Source organism: Hyaena hyaena, unplaced genomic scaffold (assembly GCF_003009895.1).
Source record: "Hyaena hyaena isolate Hyena2069 unplaced genomic scaffold, ASM300989v1 scaffold_208, whole genome shotgun sequence".
Taxonomy (NCBI): domain Eukaryota; kingdom Metazoa; phylum Chordata; class Mammalia; order Carnivora; family Hyaenidae; genus Hyaena; species Hyaena hyaena.
Window position 1 is genome coordinate 1,595,676 of NW_024080839.1, and position 22,673 is coordinate 1,618,348.

General features: G+C 40.8%; 1 protein-coding gene across 2 annotated transcripts in view; it reads left to right on the top strand.

The window, feature by feature from the left end:
• The first annotated feature begins 3 nt into the window (after positions 1–3).
• The window catches only part of ZBTB1 (zinc finger and BTB domain containing 1), a 29,075-nt gene continuing 6,405 nt past the window's right edge, over positions 4–22,673 (top strand). Inside the window, exons 1-2 of one of the 2 annotated variants that reach the window (XM_039242130.1) lie at positions 4–392; positions 18,253–20,168. In XM_039242130.1, coding sequence (XP_039098061.1) covers positions 18,271–20,168 — 1,898 coding nt within the window. In that variant the 5' untranslated portion in view covers positions 4–392; positions 18,253–18,270. Of the gene's footprint in view, positions 393–18,252; positions 21,631–22,673 lie in introns of those variants that run through there. The other variant, XM_039242129.1, reaches the window with a different exon arrangement.

The following is a 22,673-nucleotide window of genomic DNA, read 5'->3' on the forward strand; positions in this document are numbered from 1 at the left end:
TTGCGCCAGCCTCCCCGGAGCCCGACGCAGAAACTTGTTGCAAACAAACAGGCGACCGCGGGTGCCCCTAGCAGCCAGCGGCGGAGTGGGTGGGCGGGCGAGAGGGAGGGGAAGGCTGGCGGACGCCGCAGCGAACTGGTGGGCAGACCCGGAGTCGCCGCGTAAGCGGGGCCGGCTCAGTGCGGTGCGGCAGGCGCGGCTGTGCGGCAGCGGAAGTCCTTTGTTGCAGCACAGTCCCTGGCAGAGCCAGAGCCTCTCCGCGCAGCCCAGCCCGAACGCCGCGCGCCGCCGCCACTGCAGCTCGCGGCCCCTTCGCCTCCGCCCGCCTTTCCCGTGGCTGATTTGCCTTAAACTCCCTAAAACCTCCGCAGCCCCGGTTCCTGCTGCGGCCGGTGAGTATCTGCCAGTTGTGGGGCTATTTGCGCAACTTTGGCCCGGGCGGGAGGACGCGGGCCGCCGGCCTGGCGGAGTGCGGTGCGAGAGCGGTGCCGACCCGTGCGGGGATCCTGAGCGCGGAGGACGCGCCGCGAGGACCCGGCGCCTGGCGCCTGCCGGGCCGCCTGCTCGACCCCGCCGTTCGCCCGCGCGCCTGGTCCGGGACGTGCGGCCTCCCTGGGTCGCAGGCGAAGCCCCCGCGGAGACTAGTTCCCAAATTAGTTACCTTCTTTTCCCTTTCTTTCTCTGCCTTTATTTTTTCCTTGGGGGGGGGGGAGGGGAGGGGAGGTGTAGACGGGAGGCGGGAGGACCCGGTTGATTGACGTGCCCAGAGCCCGCTTCTCTCAACTTACAGCTGCGGCTTCTCGGCGGGTGGGAGGGGAAGTGTCCCGGAGCCCGAGGCCGCAGACTTGGGCGCGCTCCGAGGGAGGAGGCGTAAGAGCCGTGCAAATTCTTGCCACGCTCTTTTCCACCCCCACTTGCCGTCACACACGGTTTTTGTTCAGTAAAAAAGTAGTGGGTCTCGGGCTTGGGAGTTTTTAGTGGAAATGATGTGTTTCTTGGGAAGAAAGTGCTTTCAATTCCAGTGGTGGGCGCTTGCTACAAGTTCTGTTAGTGTTCGGTAAATGTGTTGGGTGTAGATCGGGGAGTCGTTACCACTAAAATATGTAGGCTTGCGTCTGAGCTCAGCCACCCTTGTCAGTTTCCCTTTTTTTTTTTTTTAACCTAAGCAATGCGTCTGTATGATTTGAAAGGTTGACATGACCTTTTCCAAATTGGGAGTGTCGGTTGATAGAAGTCCTTGTTGCTTTCTGGGGACAGTGAGACATTTGTATGTGTGTAATAACACTCCTAAATCGAGCTTCACGTGGTAGGTACGCGCAGATTCTCCATTGGCCTAAGTATATTTCCATACAGCTTGTCTCAAGGCAGGAAAAGGATCACAGGAACAATTTTCTCGAACCCAAGGACTGGTTCCAGGCTTTTTGAAGCGACTTAGAATCAGATTCTGAGTTGAAGTTCAAGGCAGTCTGGACCAGAATTGGTGAAGGATGCTGTTCTCATGTTAACTTCAAAGGGATTACCACCTTCTCCTTAGAAACGAAGAAATTAGGTTCTATGAAATTTTGTCAGTGCAAGTGGATATGATGGGGAGAACTGGGATGCAAAAAGATGAAGGTTGAATGATAGCTGGCCATTCCAACCTCAAAACTTTTGATTAGCTTGCTGGATGTCTGATAAAGTCTCAGTAATAACTGAATGGCTTTGGGAGCTAGGTAGGAGCTTCCTCATCTCAGAGAAAATTGAAGCATAATGGATGTGAAACTATTTTCAAAGATGAATAAAGACAGTCTGCTGTAGAGCCTTTACTTAACATCTTCTATTCATTTTAGGAGATTTCTTTATTATGACCAAATATTCACAGTATAGAATAACTCAGGTTGAGTAGCCTTCCCTGAAGCCTTTTTGTTCTTCCCACTCCCAATGTGATGGCCTATTTTGGGGAAGTAGTGGGGGAGCCCTGGTGCATCATTGTCAGAGAAAAAAGAAACCATATTTAACCAGGACCTCAGCAGGGCATGAACACAGTCTCAGCCACTTGCACTTGACCTTGTGTTTTGATTTCACATTAACAGCTAGATTTTTGTACTGTTTCCTTATTCTCTTCTTTTTGCCAGGCTCTGGGGATGATAAGTTCATAGAGCTTTTTCAGAGTGTCTCTGTGTTCCTTGCAGCAGCGTTTCATATCCTAATGTGCAAGAGAAAAGAAGTGCCTCTCCTCCTCCAGCCAGGAAAGTGCTAAGCCTTTCCTATTAACCTTCTGGGCCAAGGGGGAGGAAACTTTGTGGGATACAAATGCAGAAAAGTGTCCTTAGACTTTTATTTTTAAGCTATAATCTAGTGTCTTCTAAAAAAATGGAGGTATATTTGAAAAATGTCTGCTTGAGAGGTCTCTTTGGTCTGTATAGGATGTTTCCTCTTGTTGTTTTTTCTTGTGCTAATATATTTTACCCTGACATTTTGACGTTGTTATTCTTAAATACTTTTATGTGAACCAAATTAAAAGTGATCCGTGCCTATTTTTTTCTCAAAATGGAAATACTTATTATAAAACCCATGCTCTTTGTAAAAATTCAGCCAATAGTAAAGTACATAAAATACAAAAATGAAAATCATTTTGATTCCCACTCCCCAGAGACAATCACTGTTAACAGTCAATTACTTGTTTAAAACAAGAGAAGGCAACATCTGATCATAACTGTGCTGTTGTGTGTGCTTCACCCTGCCTAAGTGTGCCTGTGATGATTCATGGCCTTATGTTCTCTAGTCAGTACTCAGGTTGGTGAGAATTGGCCAGGTGGAGAAAAAGGGAATGTTTTGCATTGCACTGGTTTAAAATTCTATGATCAAGTAACAGACGTGAGCATTTAAATATAACAGGGCTGCTATTTTAGGTTTGTCCTTATGAAGTACTTACTGTACTGTGGTAGGCTAGTTCTCACACTTTTTTTTCATGCTAATGTTGATGTCCAGCTTCTAGTGCATTGATTTATACCAGCCAAACTCATTAAAAAAAAAAAAAGCCTTATATCTGTAGGCAGTGTCATAGTTTTGTAGTTGAGTGGCTGTACTTGCCATGAAGGACACTGCCAAAGTGTACTTGTGTGGATACGGCGTGAGGGGTTCCTCTCAAATAGTACCTGGAGGTAGCATGCCTGACAGCAAGGAAAGAGACTTAGAACAAAGAAGGGGATTCCTGACTGTACAGTTTTTAGATCTGGCATGGAAGGAGAGGGTACATGTTTAATACAGATTTCTAACTTATATCTGTGGCTTGTGTGGTAACTACAAGAGATCTTAGTCAAAGTACAGAACCATTTATGACTTAGCCTGGCATATTCAAGAAGAATGTGTGTGAAGTAGTTGGTAGTGTTCTGAAAGCCCCAAAGTAGTACATAGAAGTTTAATCCTACCATTGGTTATTTGATAGTGTCAAGGACACTACTCTGCTTTGATTTTAAAATCATTTTCAGGAGCACCTGCGTGGCTCAGTCTGTTAAGCGTCAGATTCTTGATTTTGGCTCAGGTCATGATTGCACAGTTCATGAGAATGAGCCCTGCATTGGGCTCTGTGCTGACAGTGCAAGCCAACTTGGGATTCTCTCTCTCCCCCTCCCTCTTCCTCTCCCCCACTCACACTCAGGCGAGCACACTTGCACTCTCTAAATAAATAAATAAGCATTCAAAAAATCGTTTTCAAAATAAAATTGGAAAATTAAAGCATTAAATCGCCAACTAGATTTTCCATTTGTTGTCTATGTGAGATACACATAATCCTTTTTAGAGATAACTGAAGAGCTCCATCCCCACTTTACAGCTTTAGTATTAGGGAAGGGCTTGCTCTGATGGGGAGTGGGAGTCAGCAGGTGGAAGTGGAGATGCGGAAGGGGCATGGCATTCTGCCTGCAACATGGGGCTATGTGAGAGTGGGTCACTGGGAGACTTAGGATGTTCTAAAGGGACGCTGCAGTTAATAGTCATTGCCGTGAAGAGTGTTGTCTGGTTTATAAAAGCTGAAACTTAGGGCCCTGAATCAAGACTGCAGAATTTGAGTCTCACATTCTACTTAAAAGATGAGCGCTTGAGTATCAACCATTAACATTCACAAAATGAGGATAATAAAAATACCCAGCTCAGGATTGTTGTGAAAATCAGTTGTATAATGTATGGGAAATTGCTTTGTAAATTTTTGACTACTATATAAAAGCTGCCATGATGGAAATAATACAAAAAATTAGGCACCTGGCTGGCTCAGTTCCTGGAGCACGTGGCTCTTGAGCTCCAGGTTGTGAGTTTGAGCCCCACGGTGATTGTAGAGATTACTAACAACAAATTGATAAGCAAAATAAAACTTACCTACTTCAACATTTATTCAGTCAAAACTGATCAAATATTAATGAAATGTCAGGCAATTGTTAGGGCTCAGGGGGTACAGTGATGACAAAGACAACACCCTGATCTCGAGCTTACAGCAAAGCAAAATTATAGAATTATAATCTCTGCCAAGAGTGTGGTGGTGGACCCTACCTAGTTGTAGGTAGGGGCTGTTTTGGAAGAGACGAAGGGCATCTGCATTATGCATTATCATGGGGTCTGGAAAAAATTCCCCCAAAGAGTGACTGGACATCAAAAAGGTTCTAAGGAAAGGGAATCACATATATGAAAGCATGAAGGCTTTTGGTATGGGAGGTCCTTTGGGATGAAGGGGAATCTTAAAGTTTAAATAGACTTAAGGCTTAAAAATGGAGTTAAGCTTCTTAGAATGAACACATTTTTTGATACTTTTTTTTAATTTGTTTCATTTCATTGACCTTTAATTGGATAAGAGTTTGCAGGGTTTTGTTTAGAATTAAACAAGAAAAACGGGGCTATAATTGGAAAAATTCGAGACAGTGTCATTTAAAAAGATGTGTGGATCTGTAGGGGGCAGAAGTCTGGACTTCCCCGTGTCCTAGAACTGCCTCCCTGCTGCTCTTTCAGCAGCGTTTACCAAATACTTACTATGTTGCACGGAAACAGGTTAAGGGCCTTGTCTTTAGGTTGCTCCTAATCTAGTGGGGAGACCTTCTGACTGACACACAGCTAACTGGGGTAGCCAGTTCTTATTTAGCATTTACTCTGTGACAGCCACAGCCTCATGACAACTCTAAACACTAGGAAATATTATCATCCCCATTCTCAGATGAGAGAATTGAGGTGCAGATTGCTTATGCGACCTATTCAAGGTCACACACCTAGTAAGTGGCAGAGCCAGAATTTGAACCCGGGCAATCTGGTTAGTCTGTGCTTTTTAACATCCAATTTATGTTGCTGTTCTGGTGATTAAAATATAGCATAATAAGTGCAAAATAAGGAGATGACACAGAGTAATATCAAAACCTAAAATAGTGGGAGAGGGAGGTGTTACAGAAGGCTTTCTGGAGGAGGTGATAAACTGATTGTTAGGTATGTGGGAGGTTCAGCCAGAAGAAGCAATCAATCAGCATGAGTTAAAATGGAGGTAAGAAATACATTAAGCAAAGGGGAGTGGGGGGACAAGCAGTTTTATGCTGCTTGAGAATGGAGTTTGAAGGAAAAAGTAGCCAAACAGAAGACTAGACGGGTGGGCATGGACGGCTTAGTATGCTTTGGTAAGGAGTTCTTACTTTTCAGCCTGAGGATATGTGAAGGGAGCATAGATGGTATGATTTATGTTCTTTACGAATTGTTTGTTGTAATAACTCAGGAGTGATTATAGAGACCTCAGGAGGGCAGGGAAGGTGGTAATGGACTGGAGAGGCAGATTTGAGAACTACTTAGAAAACTGGTGAGACTCAATAGTTAACTATTAAGGGTGGGAGAAGTCCCAGGCAGCTCGCAAATAGCCTGGGTGATTGGTGCATGGCAGTACCAGCCGAGACAGAGAATACAGGGGGGAGGAGCAGTTTAGGTGAGTCCCAAAGTCTCACAGCGGTACAAATATAAGTTCCAAAGAATGAACCCTAAGATTACCAAGAATACCAATGCCACGTGCAAAAAGTGACTTCCTGGTAAAGCTGCTTCTTGCTGAGAAGCCTACTGTTCACACAGTGCCCTCTAGTGGTTGGAAGATGCCATGTTGCCTCTTTAAGATGAATGGATCAAAATGTAGAGATGACCTGGAGTAAATACTTTTCCTCTTCTGCTTCTGGAGGGAGAGAGAAATATTCCAGAAGCCATATGTTCCCTTTGTTTTCTGTGGACAAATTTATTTCCTAGACCTAGGAACAACTCACTTATTCAGAACTTACATGGTCGGCTACCTCATTATCCAGTGCCCTGGCCAGAAGCAAGAGTAAGGCAATTTGTTGCCAGCAGCAATTAAAATAGATGAAAAATCAGGTCATGATCTCACAGTTTGAGTTCTAGCTCCACGTCAGGCTCTGGGCTGACAGCTCAGAGCCTGGAGGCTGCTTTGGATTCTGTGTCTCCCTCGCTCTCTGCCCCTCCCCTACTCACACTCTGTCTCTCTCTCTCTTTCAAAAATAAACAAAAACATTAAAAAATAAAATAGATGAAACAAAGTGCAGGAATTAAAACCTTATCTTACAGAACTCTTCCCTAGGTCCTCTCAGAAAATTAAACTCTGGAGACTCAGTTTCAATGAGTTTTTGTGTAATTTCTTAACCCATAACAGATTGAAAATGGTGGGCAGCAGGAGATCAGCACCCCTTTTAGAAGTGATAGATATTGGCTTGACAAGCAAGACAGACTACTAACCAGCCAACAAATCACAGCCTCTGAAAGCACAACAGTTTGAGGCCCTTTTGTGTAGGTGCAAACAACCTTTGCCAGTTTGAACAGCGCCTGTATTTTAGCAAAACACAACTGCCACAGAGCATGGGGCGGGCAGGCCGTTGGTGTTGCACTCGGGGGGTGCAGACCCGCAGGAAAAGCCCTAGACCAGGACTGAGGAGATCAGGGCCTTTGCTCTCAGCCATTACAGCTGGAGGTGACCTTGAGCATGTCTCTTAACCTCTTAGGGCCTCAGTTTGTTTTCTCATGTGGAAAGCACTGGGTTGAACTTGATCACTTTGTAAAATTCTATGACGTATGTTCACAATGATATTAATATTTAAGAAAAATTGTATTATGCTTGACTGAAAAGACAGGAAGAGATTGTCATCTCTTATTTTTTTAAATTTTTATTTTTTAATTTTTTAATGTTTATTCATTTTCACACAAGAGACAGAACATGAGCAGGGGAAGGGCAGAGACAGAGAGGGAGACGCAGAATCTGAACCAGGCTCCAGGCTTTGAGCTGTCAGCACAGAGCCCTATGCAGGGCTCGAACTCAGGAACAGTGAGATCATAACCTGAACCGAAGTCGGATGCTCAGTCGACTGAGCCACCCAGGCGTACCTATTGTTTTTTAATTTTTAAAGTTTTTTTTTTTTTTGAGAGAGACAGAGCGTGAGTGGGGGGAAGAACAGAGAGAGAGAGAGGGAGACACAGAATCTGAAGCAGGCTCCAGGCCCCGAGCTGTCAGCACAGATCCCGACGTGGGGCTCAAACTCATGGACCATCAGGTCATGACGCAGGCCAAAGTCAGTCGCTTAACTGACTGAAGCCACCCAGGTGCCCTTGGTCTCTAATTTATGTGAATCCTATGAGGAGTATGATTATCCCTATTTTATAGATGGGAAAAGCAGGTTTAGAGAGCTAAGGATGTTTCCTCATAGCTGAATAAGTGCTAGAGTTGGTATCCAAACCTATTGGTGCCTGCTTTCTGGGCTCTTATTTGATACTTTCATTTACCAAGTGTACATTAAGTGCCACGTCTGTGGGACATGTGTGCTGGGCACAGGGAGCACGAAGGCCTTGAAGTCTCATCCTGAGCCTTTCGAGCTCAGTGTAGTGGGCATTGCTATATGGTACCCCAGTGAGTGTAAAGGATAGAAGTCATGCTCTAGCAGTGTTGGGACTAATGTAAAGCACCATTAGGGTTTTAAAAGATTTTAGGGTGTGAGCGTAGAACTGACTCACCATTTATAGCATTGTTTCTATGGGAATATGTGTTTGAAGTTCTAAATAACTAACTTAAAAATAAAGTTTTAGAACATAACCCAATTATAATTTCAGAACTTCTTGTGCTAAGTACTGAATTTACAGTCTAATAACCAGCCAGAATGCCTGTTCTAAAAAGTGAATAAAATCTTCTAAACTTGATCGTGTCTGTCATTTAAGTGCCTTGAAGTAAAACTTTTCATCTACAAAACTGGTTCCTCCTGGAAATTTCAAGAAAACCTAAAGAACTTCATCAAGTTTAAATTTAGAGACTGAACTCTATATCCTGGAAAATGGTATTCCAAGAAAGAATTTCACCAGGGCGACCTTATTTTTTATAGGTGGCATAATGACAAAGGCCATGATCTCGGGCTCGAGCTATATTGCTTGTGTCCTAATCCCACCAGGTCCTCTGTGACCTTACAGAACTTATAAAACATTGTGTACCAGTGTGCACACACACACACACACACACACACACACACACACGCTTAGACTCGAGCCTGACCGTGGATAGTAAGGCTTAACAAATGTTGGCTCTTCCTGTCATTTCTGTGTTAACAGTTGTGGTTCACTCTATCTTCACAACCTCCATTTATGAGTTTGGTAAAGTGTATCTATTTTCCCTCTCATTACGTTTTCATGCTTTTGTGTATGCTGCTGTGTATTCGTCTCCCTTGTGCAGATACCTGAAATGCCTTTCATCTTATTTTCTATTTTTCTCTGTTGTACTCATTCATCAAGACTTTGCTTAAATCCTCCATCCTTCCTAACGCTGACTGTTTTAGTACAATCATGCTTTTTTCTCCCCCCTCTAACTCCTGCTGAACTTTATTCAATTTGATTTGTTATTCTCAAATGGTTTCTTGGTTTAAAATTTAATCCCTCATATATAATGAGTTCTATGTTGACCACCCTTTTCCACCCTCTACTTCAATGCTTTATGCAGTGTTAGGAATATTGTTAGATGCTCAATACACTCTGATAGTTTTATTAACATGAGAGAACCCTTTCATTTCATTTCAGGATTTAAAAAACATTTTTTTAAATGTTAATTTATATTTGAGAGAGTGGGATACACAGAATCTGAAGCAGGCTCCAGGCTCCGAGCTGTCAGCACAGAACCTGATGCAGGGCTCAAACTCACAGACTGTGAGATCAGGACGTGAACTGAACTGGGATGCTCAACCGACTGAGCCACCCAGGGACCCCTCATTTCAGGATTTTTAAAGGATAGCCTGTAACCCTCAAAGTAAATCCCTATACATATATCCAATCATATAAGACACAGAAATAGGTATGAGGAAATGAATGTATATACCTAAATGACCTTTGAGATCCAGAGGTCATTGTTAGTGGTTGAGAGATAGGGGCACGGAATTGAGAGTCTGATGCTAGACTCTGCTACAGATCCTCACTGAGCGATGCAAGCTGTCCCCGGGGAGGTCTCCTTGGCCTGTGGCACACATTACAAAAAGATGATTCGCTTTACAGAAGGAATCAGTCCAAAATTACTGTAAGTGACTTCTTCATTCACTTTATTTTTTTAAGTAATTTTTTTTTGAGAGAGCGAGAGAGCAGGAGTGAGCAAGAGTGAGGAAGAAGCAGATGGAGAGAATCTTAAGCAGGCTCCACGCCCAGTGTGGAGCTCAATGTGGGACTCAATCTCACAAGATTGAGATCATGACCTGAGCCGAAATCAAGAGTCGGACATTTAACCGACTGAGCCACCCAGGTGCCCCTTCATTCACTTTATATGCTTATTTATCGGTTCTTCAATTATCATTTGACTAAGGCAGAAGCAAAAGAAACTTTCAGCAAAGCTGTTTTTTTCCAATTTAAGAGATTTAGTGATGAAGGAAAAGTATTTCTGATACCTTACTGTGTCAGTGAGAAATGCACTGAAATAGCTTACACAGTATAATTTAGGGAACACGTCTACTGGGTAAAACTTGATGCACATATACAGATAAAACAACATTACAGATAGAGTTCAGATGTGGGTAGTCACTTGTGCCAGAGCACCGGCCGGTAAGTCCTGTACAGACTCATGCCCAGCCCTTGCCCAGCGTTCTTTGCAGAAGCGTACTTTACCCAGTGCCCTTTACAAGTGGTTTGTACCCATCTGCGAGGCCAGGAGTCCTCGTTCTCTCTAATCCTAATCCTCATACCTCCTTTACCAGGTAACTGTCCTCTTGATACACTGTTTAACAGTCCTAGATCTTTGCTGTTCTATGCAATAAGAATGTTGGACCAGATTTAGAACTCTCTAGACTCTAAAAATCCGTGAATATCTACATTGATGTGCTTAATGTGCTTTGTGGCTGTTTTTGAATTTGAGATGAAACTTTCAAACTAAAACTTTGAAAATCCAGTGTAAAATGTGTTGCATCACCCAACTTCTCTCTGTTCCTGGAGAAACTGCATGCACACAGATACCCACCTGGCCTCAGAACTCTTGGCTTTTAGATCGCATTTGAAGCTCTGCTCTCAGTCCCAGCCCTTGACTTCTAGCTTTAATAAATTTCTCTGGCTAGTGAAATAGCTAGTAACACAAAAGCAGTCACCGATTCAGTTATAAAGACAAGAACAGCTAAACCCTTTTGCACTGTTGGTGGGAATGCAAACTGGTGCAGCCCCCATGGAAACATATAGATGTTCCTCAAAATGTTAAAAATGGAGCTGTCCTACAATCCAGTAATCACACTACTGGATATTTACACACACAAAATAAAAATACTAATTCAGAATGATTCGTGAACCCCCAAGTTTATAGCAGCTTTATTTACCATAGCCAAGATATGGGGGCAGCCCACATATCCACTGATTGATAAGTGGATAAAGATGATGTGGTATATATACACAAAGGAACATTATCTGGCCATAAAGAATGAAATCTTGCCATTTGCAATGACATGGATGGATCTAGAGTACAATGCTAAGCAAAATAAGTCAGAGAAAGACCAATACCATATGATTTTATTTATATGTGGAATTTAAGAAACAAAACAAGTGAGAAAAGGGGGTGGGGAAGAGAGGACACATACAAACCAAGAAACAGACTCTTAATTATAGACAACAAACTGATGGTTACCAGAAGGGAGGTAGATGGGGGAATGGGTGAAATAGGCGATGGGGATTAAGGAGTTAAGAACAGCTAAAATATAAGCAATCCTTTCATTTAAAACATTTGCAAGCTTTCCTATAATATAAAATTAAGTTTTGGTAGCTTTATAAAGAATATCAAAAAATTGAAAGGAGAAAACTTATTTTGGAATTTGAATGAAATTGTTTTTAATTAATAAATTTAATGTAAATGAATGTAGAAAAAGATTTTTTATTTTTTTTTTTTAAATTTTTTTTTTTTAATGTTTTATTTATTTCTAGGAGAGAGAGAGAGACAGCGTGAGCAGGGGAGGGTCAGAGAGAGAGGGAGTCACAGACTGAAACAGGCTCCAGGCTCTGAGCTGGCAGTCAGCACAGAGCCCGACGCGGGGCCCGAACCCACGAACCGCGAGATCATGACCTAAGTGAAAGTCGGACGCTTAACCGACTAAGCCACCCAGGCGCCCCGAAAAAGATTTTTTAAAAGGGGGTGCCTGGGTAGCTTGTTCATTTGAGCATCTGACTCTCGATTTTGATGCAGGTCACGATCCCAGGGTCATGGGATTGAGCCCCGTGTTGGGCTCCGTGCTGAGCATGGAGCCTTCTTGAGATTCTCTCTCTCTCTCTCTCTCTCTCTCCTCCCTCTGCCCTTCTCCCTTGCTCACTCTCTCAAAAAAAAAAATTGGGGTACCTGGGTGGCTCAGTCCATTAAGCATCCATCTTTGGCTCCGGTCATGATTTTGCAGCTTGTGAGTTCAAGCCCCACATGGGTCTTTCTGCTGTCAGCACGGAGCCTGCTTGAGGTCCTCTGTCCCCCTCTCTCTTTGGCCCTCCCCTGCTCTCTCCCACTCTTTCAAAAATAAATGAACATAAAAGATTAAAAGAATAAGTGAATAAGTTTTTAAAATTTTAATGCAAAAATTATTCTCAAGAGATAGGTAATAAGCTAAAAGCTAAATTCATGGGAATTTAGATCCTTCACCTCAGATTCCATACCTCTTTTTTCCCTGTTTTTTGGGTTCTCTTTTGTTGGTGTTATTAGGCCTTCTCAAAGCTGTGAAGTGTAATAAGTGAGGTGTAATAAGAACAAAGTTATTGGTACTAGTATATAAAGGGTTGCTATTAAAAGTTACTCTACCTGTGGTTTGGGGTTGCTATCTGCCTCATAAAGCAAAGTAGAGGGTTTGTTGTCTGGGAAGACAAAGTGGTCTTCCCTGAAAAAGCCTACATAGTGGGGGGATAAATAAATAAATAAGTAAATAAGTAAATAAATAAATAAATGTTACTCTACTTCAGGGGCACGTGGATGGCTCAGTTGGTAAAGCATCCAACTCTTGGTTTTGGCCCAGCTCATTATCTCATGGTTTGTGGGTTCGAGCCCCTCATCAGGCTCTGTGCTGACAGTGCAGAGCCTGCTTGGGATTCTCTCTCTCTCTCTCTCCCCCTCTCTCTCTCTCTCTCCCCCTCTCTCTCTCTGCCCTTCCCCCACTTACGCTGTCTCTTGTGCATGCAAAATAAATAAATAAACCTAAAAATATTTTTTTAAAGTTACTCTGTTTTTTAAAGTCAGTTTTATTCAGAACGTGGATATTTGCATAATGATATCGATGAAACTACAATTCTAGGTCAGCCTAGAAGCTGTAGTCTTGGGGCGCCTTGGTGGCTCAGTTGGTTGAGCATCCGACTTTGGCTCAGGTCATGATTTCACAGTTCGTTGGTTCAAGCCCCGCATCGGGCTCTGTGCTGACAGCTAGCTCAGAGCCTGGAGCCTGTTTCAGATTCTGTGTCTCCCTCTCTCTCTGACCCTCCCCTGCTCACACTGCTGCCTCTCTCTCTCTCTCTCTCTCTCAGAAATAAATAAAACATTAAAAAAAAATAGAAGCTGTAATCTTAGCCTGAATTTTGTTTGGCCTTGAGCTCTCTGAGGGGAAGGTAGGAATGTAGAGAGGCTGTGAAGACAGTGGGATTCAAACCCATGCCTTTCTGACCCAGAGCCCTTTGCTCTCTCCACCAGAGCATGATGGCTTCTTCCACAGAGAAGGAGCTTTACAAATACCCATTGAATGAAGTCACTTGTATAGAAAAAGTCAAAATTCTCCTCAATGATGTATCTTTGAGATTACAGAATACCTGTGCTATTGCCGACTCTCAGTACTTTGTATAGTGCCCGATGCCCCGGAGCACTCCATGAATGTTTGTTGCATTGACAAATGTGCATTAAAATGCTGTTGGTGCTCTTGTTCTAGTGTTTTGTTTATGTTAACACAGATGCATTTTTACTAACGTAACTGAATCTGATTTTATCTAGAGAGGCGCCTATCATATTGGCCTCTGATGTGCTTGCAACAGTTTTGGTTGCTGGCCATAAAACTGCTTTCCACTTAGATTAGAAGAGTTCTTGGAACTTTTAAGCTCTTTTTTTTTTTTTTAAGTTTATTTATTTATTTTAAGAGAGAGAGAGCACAAGCAGCAAAGGGGCAGAGAGAGAACCCTAAGCAGGCTCCTCACTCTCAGGGCAAAGCCCAAGGCAGGGCTCGATCCCACAAACCATGAGATCCTGACCTGGGTCGAAATCAAGAGTTAGACGCTTAACCGATTGAGCCACCTAGGCTCCCCTAAGCTCTTTATGTCATTATATTAAGCACAGGATATGTAAAATCTGCACGTCTTCACAGATTAACTGCTGACCTTCCTCCTATTGGACTACTGTTTGGAAGGAAACTTTAAGATTATCCAGTTACATATAGTGGAATATGTATGTTACATATGTGGAATGTAGCTAAGTGTAAACTTAGCTCCTGATGCTTAACATATGCATGAAACCACCACCACTGCCTGTGTTACTTCCATTAGTTATCACATGTCAAGAACTATACATTTTACACATTGCTTTTATGTATCTTCATGTGTGATATGTTATTTGACATATTATTATACCCACTTTGATAGTTCAGGAACTTTGGAGCCAGTGAGGGTAAATAAGTTACTAAAGGTGGCAAAGCCAGATTGGAACTCAGCTCTCTCTGGTGCAGAGCCTGTGTTCTTTTCCTTGTACCATGCTGTCCTCATCGAGATTTCATCCCTCTTCCATGCAGGGCATTTCTTATCATCTGAAAGAGTTTCTTTCATTTTTTAACAACTCTTATTGGGAGAAATTTTTTTGAGATAACCTCTATCCTTCTGCCCCTTTCTCTTTATTATTCATTAAAGTTCTCTATGAATCCTACAAAATGACTATAGACCTAGAAATCTCATTCTATGGTACAGCCACTCTGGAAAACAGTATGAACTTTTCCTCAAAAAAAAATTAAAAAATAGAACTACCCTAGAACCCAGCAATTGCACTACTAGGTATTTATCCAAAGGATACAGGAGTGCTGATTCGAAGGGGTACGTGAACCCCAATGTTTATAGCAGTGCTATTGACAATAGCCAAAATATGGAAAGGGCCTAAATGTCCATGGACTGATGAATGGATAAAGAAGATATGGTACGTATACACAATGGAGTGTTACTCAGCAATCAAAAAGAATGAAATCTTGTCATTTGCAACAATGTGGATGGAACTATAGTGTATTATACTAAGTGAAATAAGTCAGTCAGAGAAGACAGTTATCATGATTTCATTCATATGTGGAATTTAAGAAACACAATAGATGAACATGGGGAAGGGAAGCAAAAATAAGATAAAAACAGAGAGGGAGACAAACCATAAAGGACTCTTAACTACAGAGAACAAACTGAAGGTTGATGGGGGTGTGGAATACAGGTGATGGGCATTGAGGGGGGCACTTGTTGGGATGAGCACTGGGCGTGATATATAAGTTATGAGTCACTAAATTCTGTTCCTGAAATTATTGTTATGCTATATGTAACTAGCTTGGGTTTAAATTAAAAAAATAGAGAACAAACTGAGGGTTGCTGGAGGGTTGGGCTAAATGGGTGATGAGCATTAAGGAGGGCACTTGTTGGGATGAGCACTAGGTGTTAAATGTAAGTAATGAATCGCTAAATTCTACTCCTGAAACCAGTACTACACTATATGTTAACTAACTTGAATTTAAATTTAAAAATAAAAATAAATATGTCTAAGAAGCTGTGAGTTCAATAAAGTTAAAGCCTCTGTACAAAAAAAATCTCATCCTATAAAAAATGGGCTTGGGGTCAACATTTTTGCGTGTGTGTTTCTCACTCTTTGAATAAGGTTTTTGTCCTTTGGCTTTGTTTCATATAATTGTTATTGTTACATAATTTCATATCCTTTGTGTATTTATTTGATGTTCCACCCTGGAAACTTATCTCATTTTCGTCTACAGTCTACAGTCTTCATTCATTGTTTTAAAGGCCACATGACAGTGAATTTTAGGTAATAGATTTACCTTGGTTCAGCTCCCTTATTACCAGACATTTCAAATTATAAATAACATATTGATGGGTATCTTTGTGCACATATTGCTTTTTGTATTTCGGTACATGCTGAGCATGCTTCCTCATTGGCTGTGGATATAGACTTAAAGAAGGCTGAAACAGCGTACCTATTTGACATGCTTGATTTGGCTTGCAAAAAGGTACAGTGGTTGCAATTTTAACAAGGCTCTAGTCCTCGTGATCAGTCCCCTTCTTTTTACTAGACTCACTAGATGCGTATCCCTGACTAAGCAATTCTATGTCATTAGGTAGGAAGGACAGGAAGGAGGAGGAGGGATGGGTCTTTAGGTAGTGGGGAAAGGGGGTATGCGATCCACATATGATCTGTGATGAACAGTAAAAAGCAAATGGAAATAAACTGTAAATACCTCTTAATTACCATTGTAAGCGTTAGAAGCATTTGGGGCCTGAAGAGTGAACATTTAATTTCTCTGAATAGCTTGTTAAATGTTCTTTTTATGCTCAGATTAAATAGGAACTTGTTTTTAAGTAGAAGATAGTGAAGTTAATGTATACAGATTAAAAGTTGAAGCTATGGATTAAGCGTCCAGCTCTTGATTTCAGCTCAGGTCATGATCTCACAGTAGTGAGAATGAGCCCTCCTGTCAGGCTCTGCACTGAGCTTGGAGCCTTCTTAAATTTTTCTCTCTCCCTCTGCCCCTCTCCCCTGCTTGTGCACACTCCCCCCCAACTTAAAAAAAAAATGAGGCTAAATTTGGATCCTATTTTAGTTTTATGATATAATGGATAGGGCTTCTAGTACTTTTAATGTTTTCCTCTCCTTTACCCAAGGTCAACTCGCTATAGTAATAGTATTTATAGTGGGAGCTGCCTAGGTGGCTCAGTTGGTTAAGTCCAACTCCAGCACCGGTCATGATCTCCTGGTTTGTGGGTTCAAGCCCCACATCAGGCTCTGTGCTGACAGCTCAAAGCCTGGAGCCTGCTTCAAAGTCTGTGTCTCCTTCTCTCTCTGCCCCTCCCCCTCTCCTGCTCTGTCTCTCAAATAAACACTAAAAATTTTTTTAAAATAAAAAATACTTGTTAAGTAATATTTATAGTGTACCATATGGGTTTTATCTATTTATTTTTTAATTCCTGAGAGAGAGAGCGTGAGCAGGGGAGGGTCAGAGAGAGAGGGAAACACAGAATCTGAAACAGGTTCCAGGCTCTGAGCTGGCTGTCCCCACAGAGACTGACACGGGGCTCGAACCCAGGAATCGTGAGATCATGACCTGAGCTGAAGTCGGCCGCTTAACCAACTAAGCCACCCAGGCGCCCCTCTACCATATGTTAAGTGAAGAAAACTAGTTGTAGAAAGGTATATATAGGATGATATCATTTAGGTTAAAAAAAAAAAAAAAAACACAGCAAGAGCAAAAACTGCATGCCTGGGCATATAGTAGGTACTCAGTGTAGATACATACAAACAAATCTGAAGATACACAATCCAGTGTTTGGAGAGGTTACCTCTGGGAAGAGGTATGTGACCTAAGGTGTACTTTTATTCTATTTTCTTATATATTTGAATTTTTGCAATGAGCACATGTTACTTTGTATACTTTTTAAAAAAAAACAGTTAAGAATGAATAAAAATTTACCATCTAAGCACCCTACCTCCTTTGCTAATGCATCCGCTGCTTTGTCATACCATAAAGTGCATGCCAAGCAATATAAGACAGATATTCTGACTCTAAGGAATGATTGCTTCTCCAATAATCAAGAGAAAAGCATTGATCAAACCTATCTGTTGTTGCCATTTCCATATAATCTAAGAAGCATTTTTAATGTAATTTTTTCTATGGAAATTTTCAAACCCTCAAAAATAAAACTCTACTCGTGTCCCAGCTTCAGTAGTTATCAACACATGGCCAGTCTTGTATCACCTATAGCCCCCGCATCCACCTCACTGGATTGTTTTCAAGCATACTTTAGACTATATCATGTCATCTATAAATATGTTAGCATGTGTATCTAAAAGATAGGGACTCTTTAACCCCACCAAAGTACATTCAACACACGTAAATATGAGCAGTAATTCCTTAACACCCATTACCTAAGTTTTATTACTCTGCAGTTTAGTTTTTGAACTTTCAGTTTAAGTTGCTATTTTATTTACTTTCATTGTATCCTTCAGGTACTTTTACACTTTTTCCTTTCAGATCTAGTAGACGTTATTCCCAATAGAGTTTGAGAACACCAAAGTGATGGTTTTTGCTTTTGGTACCTTAACTTGGATTTCCTTTTTTTAAAAAAGTGTTTATTTAATTTATTTTGAGAGAGACAGAGAGCACGAGCATGGGAACGAGGAAGGGCCAGAGAGAGAGAGAATCCCAAGCAGGCTCTGCACTGTCTGTCAGTGCAGTGCCCAACATGGGTCTTGGTCCCACGAGCCATGAGATAATGACCTGAGCCAAAATCAAGAGTCGGATGTTCACTCTACTGAGCCACCCAGGCACACCCATTGTGCTTCTTAAAATCAAAATGGGAAGCTTGAATAAATGGCTATCTTCATCTTCAAATTTAAAAGCATTCAGATACATATTAATTGAGTTTCATTACACGTGAACGGAAAACTATTTATACCTTTGTTACAATAGCAAAGTCACACAAGTCATAGAGTGTGATCAAAATTATTCTTCTTTTCAGGTGCTTTTCTGGAGATATCTTATCTGACTTTTCTATTTTTGTCTTGCATAGGTCTCTAATTAATCGAAGATGGCAAAGCCCAGTCACAGCAGCTACGTCCTTCAGCAGCTAAACAACCAAAGGGAATGGGGTTTTCTCTGTGACTGTTGTATTGCAATTGATGACATTTACTTCCAAGCACACAAAGCAGTTCTGGCTGCCTGTAGCTCCTATTTTAGAATGTTCTTCATGAACCATCAGCACAGTACTGCACAACTGAATCTCAGCAACATGAAAATTAGTGCCGAGTGTTTTGATCTCATTCTGCAGTTTATGTATTTAGGAAAAATCATGACTGCTCCCTCCAGTTTTGAGCAGTTTAAAGTGGCAATGAACTACCTACAGCTGTACAATGTTCCCGACTGCTTAGAAGACATACAGGATGCAGATTGTTCTAGTTCAAAATGTTCATCTTCTGCGTCTAGCAAACAGAACAGCAAAATGATATTTGGGGTAAGAATGTATGAAGACACGGTGGCTAGAAATGGCAGTGAGGCCAGTAGGTGGTGTGCAGAGCCCAGTTCAACAGTCAATACACCACACAACAGAGAGCCTGATGAAGAGTCTTTACAGTTAGGGAATTTTCCGGAACCACTGTTTGACGTCTGTAAAAAAAGTTCTGTGTCCAAACTGTCCACTCCGAAAGAGCGTGTGTCTCGACGCTTTGGACGGAGTTTTACCTGTGATAGCTGTGGATTTGGCTTTAGCTGTGAAAAGCTATTGGATGAGCATGTGCTAACCTGTACTAACAGACATTCATACCAAAACACAAGATCCTACCACAGAATAGTAGACCTTAGAGACGGAAAAGATAGTAATATCAAAGCTGAATTTGGCGAAAAGGATTCTCCTAAAACGTTTTCTGCGCAGACGGACAAATACAGAGGAGACCCGAGCCAGGCGGCCGAGGATTCGACATCCACCCCTGGAAGCAGAAAAAGTAGCACGGTGGAGTCTGAGCTAGCCAGCGAGGAAAAGAGCAGAGCTGCCGAAAGGAAGAGAATCATTATCAAGATGGAGCCAGAAGATATTCCGACAGACGAACTGAAAGACTTTAACATTATTAAAGTTACTGATAAAGACTGTAACGAGTCCACTGACAACGACGAATTAGAAGATGAAGCCGAAGAGCCATTTTATAGATACTATGTTGAAGAAGACATCGGTATTAAAAAAAGTGGTAGGAAAACTCTAAAACCTCGGATGTCAATAAACGCTGAAGAAAGAGGCGTCTTGGAAAGCATGAGGCCCCCTAACAACAGCAGTCCGGTGCAGGAGGATACGGAAAACGCCTCTTGCGAGCTGTGCGGACTCACAATAACCGAGGAGGACCTGTCATCCCATTACTTAGCCAAACACATTGAAAATATCTGTGCGTGCGGTAAATGCGGACAGATCCTTGTCAAGGGCAGACAGCTTCAGGAACACGCTCAGAGATGTGGCGAGCCCCAAGATCTGACAATGAATGGGCTAGGAAACGCCGAGGAGAAAATGGACATGGAAGAGAATCCTGATGAGCAGTCAGAAATCAGAGATATGTTCGTGGAGATGTTGGACGATTTCAGGGACAATCATTTCCAGATAAACAGCATCCAAAAAAAGCAGTTGTTTAAACATTCTGCCTGTCCTTTTCGGTGTCCCAATTGTGGCCAGCGTTTTGAAACGGAAAACCTAGTGGTTGAACATATGTCTAGCTGCCTTGACCAAGATGTGTTTAAGAGCGCCATCATGGAAGAAAACGAAAGAGATCACAGGCGGAAGCATTTTTGTAATCTGTGTGGGAAAGGATTCTATCAGCGGTGTCACTTAAGAGAACACTACACCGTTCATACCAAGGAAAAACAGTTTGTCTGTCAGACATGCGGAAAGCAGTTTTTAAGAGAGCGTCAGTTGCGACTGCACAATGATATGCACAAGGGCATGGCCAGGTATGTCTGTTCCATTTGTGATCAAGGAAACTTCAGAAAACATGACCATGTACGGCATATGATTTCTCATCTATCTGCTGGTGAGACTATATGCCAGGTCTGCTTTCAGATATTCCCAAATAATGAACAGTTGGAACAGCACATGGATGTTCATCTGTATACATGTGGAATATGTGGAGCAAAATTTAATTTGAGGAAAGATATGAGATCACATTATAATGCCAAGCATTTGAAAAGAACATAAGTGATTTTCTACTGTACTCATGTTTAGCTAATAGCAGACAAAACACCAAAGCAAAGGATATGAGCTATTTAGAAATTGATTTTATAAGATGAATTGTTGGAGAGAAATTTCAAGGCCCTTTTACCTTTAATATTTTTGTTTAGGATCTTAAGTATCTACATTTTAGATGTTATTAAATGTTTATCATTTTTGTTATTTCTTCATAGAATTCTTTGATTTTAGTTTGTTTTAGCTACGATTAAAATTACTTTTCAATGTAGATTACAAGTGGTTGTTACCCCTTCAATGACTATTAAACTTTAGTTTTTTTTTTTATCATAAGGTGATGACTTTACTATTTCTATGTGGGTTTTTTTTTTTTTTTAAGGTTATCCTGTGAAATTTTAGATCCAACATCATTGGCCATTTGTGTTTATTTAAAAAAAACTTTTAAAAATAATTCTTTGAAACTATCTCATTTACTTTTAGCTTTTTTTTTTTTGTAAGTTGAACAGTGATTTAGCCACTGTTTATTCCCCCTTTTTATCAATGAAATCCATATTCTTTAATTGACGTGCTTATTAGGCAGTTTAGGTGCATTGACTCTAAACTTGAAGGTTGACATGGGCTCAAACTTGGCCTAAAAAGATTGATGGACCTAAGGAAATTCCTATAAATGAATATTTCCTATAATTGATAAAATATTATCATTTAATAATCACATTTAAAACTTATATTAAGTGTAAAATCCAATGACTTTACCCCACTTGAGAAGTTAGTGGGGACATGTCATTTTGTTTTGTGATATTAAATTTAACTATGATAGTTAATTAAAAAGACATATCTTGTATTCATTTAAAATAATTTAAAATATTCTGATTTCTAAAGTGTATTAGTTTATCAATTATTTTTGTTTATAAATAGACTTTAATAGCTCTCTAGGAATATGACATCTAAAGGAAAATGATTTTTCACCTTTAAAATTACATACTTTTGGAACTTAACTTTGAGATTTGAGAAAGCTGCCATGTATATTGATAAATCAAATAAAATAAAGAAATCAATTACAAACCTGGTTGTTCTATAAAAGTAGAGTGTGCAAAATAATGTCTTGTGTTTTATCCTAAGATTTGGAGGAAATGTGTTGTGGCAAATTGCAGTTTATCGCCATGCTTTATTATTTTTTTTTCCTGTAAAGAACTACAAGATTTGAGGACTATAAAATAATCACAGAGCATATAAGTAGAAATAGTGTATCACTTCTTAGTTAAAGTAGTAGTATTAGTCGTTGCTGACACAGGGTCTACGTGAATTACATGTGAATTAAAACACTGGCACAGCTGACCCAATAAACACATCTGTTGAATAGAATGCCTTTTAATGTGAATTTCTCGCATTGTAATCCCCTTCTCATAGTGAAAGGGATTTTAAGTGACTTCTGTATTTAAAAATATAATTCTGTAATTATGAACAGTAACTTAACAGCATTGCTCTTTTTGTTTATATCAGATTCTTAAGATATGCAAGTCATATTTTTCTATACAATTTTCATAAAAGAAAAACTTGCCAAGAGAATTGAGACATATTGACTAACAGACCTAGCTGAAAGAGAAGTAAGTAATAGAGCACAGTGTGAGCTCAGAGATTTGTGGGGATACAAGTAAGAACAGGTAAGTCAGAACAGGAACAATAGAGGTGGGGTGTGGGATTAAAATAATGGGAAATAGAAATGGGGGAAATACACTAACAGATAAACAAGGAGTTAGGATTTTTTTTTTTTTTTAAAGGCCACATAGCCAAAAAAAAAAAAAAAGGTAGGAAAAGTGATTCAACTTAGTCTTAGACACAGTAGTTTATCAAGGAATGAAATCTGAAGTGCCACTTGAAATATGGTGTATACATTACTGATAGAAACCCAATAAAAGTTGTGTAACAGACCCAGAAGCCATCAGAGGGTTGTGTAGAGAGATCAGATAAACCTACAACAAATTTCCAAACTATTTATATAGTTTCTTAGTGGACATAATTTTTAGGGGGGAATCACTTTTTTCCATGACCTTCATCAAAATCTATTGCAGTGGCTTCCTGCCATTAAAGAATAGGTTGTTTCTAAATACTACCATGCTGTAAAAAGGATTGTCTATTCCATTAGGAAAAGGGAGGGTTAATTTAGTGTTCTGACATGTACTAACAACAAACAATTAGCAAGCAAATATACAAACATTGAACAGAATGTCTAACTTTACATAACTGAGAAGTTTATGGTTTCACAAAGCCCCACC